This window comes from Astyanax mexicanus, chromosome 24, assembly GCF_023375975.1.
Source record: "Astyanax mexicanus isolate ESR-SI-001 chromosome 24, AstMex3_surface, whole genome shotgun sequence".
In the NCBI taxonomy this organism is placed as follows: Eukaryota; Metazoa; Chordata; class Actinopteri; order Characiformes; family Acestrorhamphidae; genus Astyanax; species Astyanax mexicanus.
The window spans coordinates 12,091,737-12,094,782 of record NC_064431.1 but is presented as its reverse complement, the minus strand read 5'-3'; the positions used below and the strand labels follow the sequence as shown (position 1 = coordinate 12,094,782).

General features: G+C 39.5%; 1 protein-coding gene across 1 annotated transcript; it reads left to right on the top strand.

The window, feature by feature from the left end:
- Positions 1 to 123: 123 nt before the first annotated feature.
- LOC111190807 (ensconsin) lies at positions 124 to 2,719 on the top strand. The gene is made up of 4 exons (XM_049471973.1): positions 124 to 383; positions 1,254 to 1,347; positions 1,562 to 1,649; positions 1,747 to 2,719. The coding sequence occupies exons 1-4, from the start codon at positions 161 to 163 to the stop codon at positions 2,278 to 2,280; spliced, it is 939 nt and encodes a 312-aa protein (XP_049327930.1). The 5' UTR covers positions 124 to 160; the 3' UTR covers positions 2,281 to 2,719.
- The last annotated feature ends 327 nt before the right edge of the window (positions 2,720 to 3,046 follow it).

Sequence of the window (3,046 nt, the reverse complement as noted above, 5' to 3'; positions counted from 1 at the left end):
ACAGGGCGGAGCCTACTGGACATGACGGTATGAGAATGAGGTCTCTCAGCCAATCAGGTGGCGAGCTCGGCCAGCTGAAAGGCTAAGGAAGAGAGATGCTTGGCCATAGAAACTTTCTCTAAGGCTGCGTCCGAAATCGCATACTTCCATACTAAACAGTATGCAAAAGCAGTATGCGAGATGGGGTAGTGTGTCCGAATGCGCAGTATGCGAGTTTAGGTACGCGAAAAGTTCCCGGATGACGTACTGCACCGGGACAGATTTTGAAGTATGCAAGCCCTGCACACTTCACCAGCTCATATTTCCCAGAGTTCCAAGGGGGGCGGCGGAAGCGAAGCAGAGGGTGAAGATGGCGGACAGCGGCGACGCGGGTCTTTACAAGTGTAAGTAGAATGTAATCGGAATAATAGAAAATATCACCACTTAAGTGCCCAAAGTAACGTTATGAGTAATTTTGTGAAGAACGATACGCATATTTTATTTGATTTTTAATTTATTAACTTCGCTAACGCTAACTTGCAAGTGTTTAAGGCTACCGTCAGTACGAGCTAAGATAGTCATGCTAGCTCGCTCGCTAACTAGTTAGCCAGCCAAGCTAACCTAGCTAGCTTAATGTTGTATTGTTATTAAAGAAATGTAGCGCTATTTCAGTTACCTAGGATCACAGAGTCGAGTAAGTTGAGCGTTTGTGTGGGCTAAACGTGCGGGATTAGCTATCGCTGGTGTTAGCTAGCTAACGCTAACTAGATTTGTTTGTTCTCTTCTGAATGTAGTTTTGAATTTTGTGTTTTAGTACCTCTATTAATCTCGCTAGCACGCCGTTCAACGTGGCTTAATGGCTTATTCTGAAGTATCTAGGTTAGCTAGTTTCCTGAACTGTTTTCTGTAATTTAAAGTATTGCTGAGTTAATTTGGCTACTAATGTACTTGTAAGTGGTTTGCAGGTTACGTTGTTTAACTAGTTAGGCAGTTAGCTATATAACGTAATGTTAAATGAAGTTGAATGGCTAATCTAGCTGGCTATTTTAGCATTTTCATTTTAGTTTACATCTTGGCTGCCTAGCTTAGCTGTCATACGATTGTGATGAAGTTGGTGGTTCACCTTAGTAGCTAGTAATAAGCCAAAAGTATACTTTTAAAAGAAATATATCTTGCTTTGAGGTAATTGATGCTAAATATTTATTATTGTTGTAACCCTGCTACAATATTGTCACATTTGCCATTCCATTTAAAGCTAAAGTTTTATATTACAGGGAGTGATGAGGACACCAGGGAGCTGATCCGGTGGAGGGTGGCCAATGAGGCCCTCTTCACCGGAAAAAGAAATGCAGCAGTTCGAGGATTTGAGTAAGTAACTTAACTGTTTATTTAACCTAACTTTAGATATGTTTTACAGCAAATTACCCAATGTTATATCAACACTGACTGTACAAAATGTACACTCACAATTGTCTGTTAAATGTGTTGTAGTGTATGTGGTAATGTTGTAGTATTAAACGTTTGCTTATTGAAAGCAGTGTGTGGACTGTAGTAATAATTGTTGTGTGCATTATGTTTATAGAGCCTTCGTGTTGGAGAAAAATTTGAAAGGGAAGGTGACCCCTGTCTTCGTAAAGAAGAAATGGGAGAACCTAAAACAAAAGTACAAGGTAAACATTTTTCTTTGTAAGATATACAACAACAATATTAGTGAATATTTTATTGTAACACAGGTTATTTTCTTTTTTACTGTTATTAATTTTGTAGGAACTCAGGTGCCCCCCTACTGGGGTGAGTACTGAGGGTGGTGAAGCAACAGCAGCATCCTGGAAATGGTATACCGCCATGGATGAGGCAATAGGTGGGAGGCCATCAATTAGCCCACCCACCCTTATTGCCTCATCTGGCCAGGGTGCTGCTGAAGCTTCAACACCCTCTTGTAGGCCAGGAGACAGCCAGACCCCAGGCAGGAAAAGGCAGAGGGAGACCGACCTCATAGTTTTTTTAAAGGAGATGGAAGAGAGGGAAAATGAGAGAGAGCGAGAGGCAGCAGAGAGAGAGGAGAGGCGATGGCAAGAGGCTGAGGAGAGAGAGGAAAGAAGAGAGAGGGAAAGAATTGAGCGTGAGGAAAGGCGAGAGCAAGAGACAAGAGAGAGAGAGGAAAGGAGAGATCGAGAGGCCAGAGAGAGAGAGGAAAGGAGAGAGACAGAAGCGAGAATAAGGGAAGAAAGGAGAGATAGAGAGGAGAGAGAGAGGGAAGAAAGATTCTTGCAAATATTGGGGATTCTTGTTAAAAAATAAACATTTAAAAATCAGTTTGCACGTCCAGTGGCATTATTGTGTCTTGAGAAACGGCAGTTTATATTTGCATATTATAGAAGAATGTTAGTATTCTAACTGTAAAGAAGGACATTTAAAGTTTACTCACCCCAGTCTATAATTGACAATGTAGTATTTATTCCAAACAAGCAAGACATTTTAAGGGACTAGGAATTTACAACTCTATTAAGTGAATTTAAGTGTTTTATCTTTAGAAATATCTTTCTTTTAACTCTTAGTTAAATTAGAAGTAGCAATTTAAGTCTATGGTTACTGTAAGGCAGGGGTGCCCAATCTTTTCCACAATGGGCCGGTGTAACTGCAAGTGTGTTATCCGTAACTGTGACACCATTATGAGCTAAACTTAGTTTCTTTAAAAAAAATAATAATAATAATGACAAGTTCACCTAACTCAAGCAGTTTGATTCAGTACTTTTTGGTTGTTTACTGCCCCAAAGATGGCTCCAATCTGCTGCTAAGAATAAGGGAGGAAAGTTCTGAGGAAACAGGGCAGCATTTAAATGCTCTTGGTAGTGCAGGTATGTATGCATATGTAGGTCAGGTTTTAATGTTTAAATAAGTGCAATAATTTGAGAAAAGATGTGCTCTTGTGTGTAGTTCAAATAGTTAAGCTCTTAAAAAAACTACATCAAATTTAAAATACCTATAAGATAAGTAAACATGAATGTTTTTTTATTCAAGTTCAAACATGTTGGTAATTTAAAATTCAAAGTTTACCCTTAATTGA

Bases quoted from the DNA above. Each gene is read 5' to 3' on its own strand.
- LOC111190807 (XM_049471973.1), top strand. From the start codon at position 161: ATGCAAAAGCAGTATGCGAGATGGGGTAGTGTGTCCGAATGCGCAGTA. The intron at 384-1,253 runs GTAAGTAGAATG...TTTATATTACAG, and splicing joins CGACGCGGGTCTTTACAAGT to GGAGTGATGAGGACACCAGG. The intron at 1,348-1,561 runs GTAAGTAACTTA...TTATGTTTATAG, and splicing joins GCAGCAGTTCGAGGATTTGA to AGCCTTCGTGTTGGAGAAAA.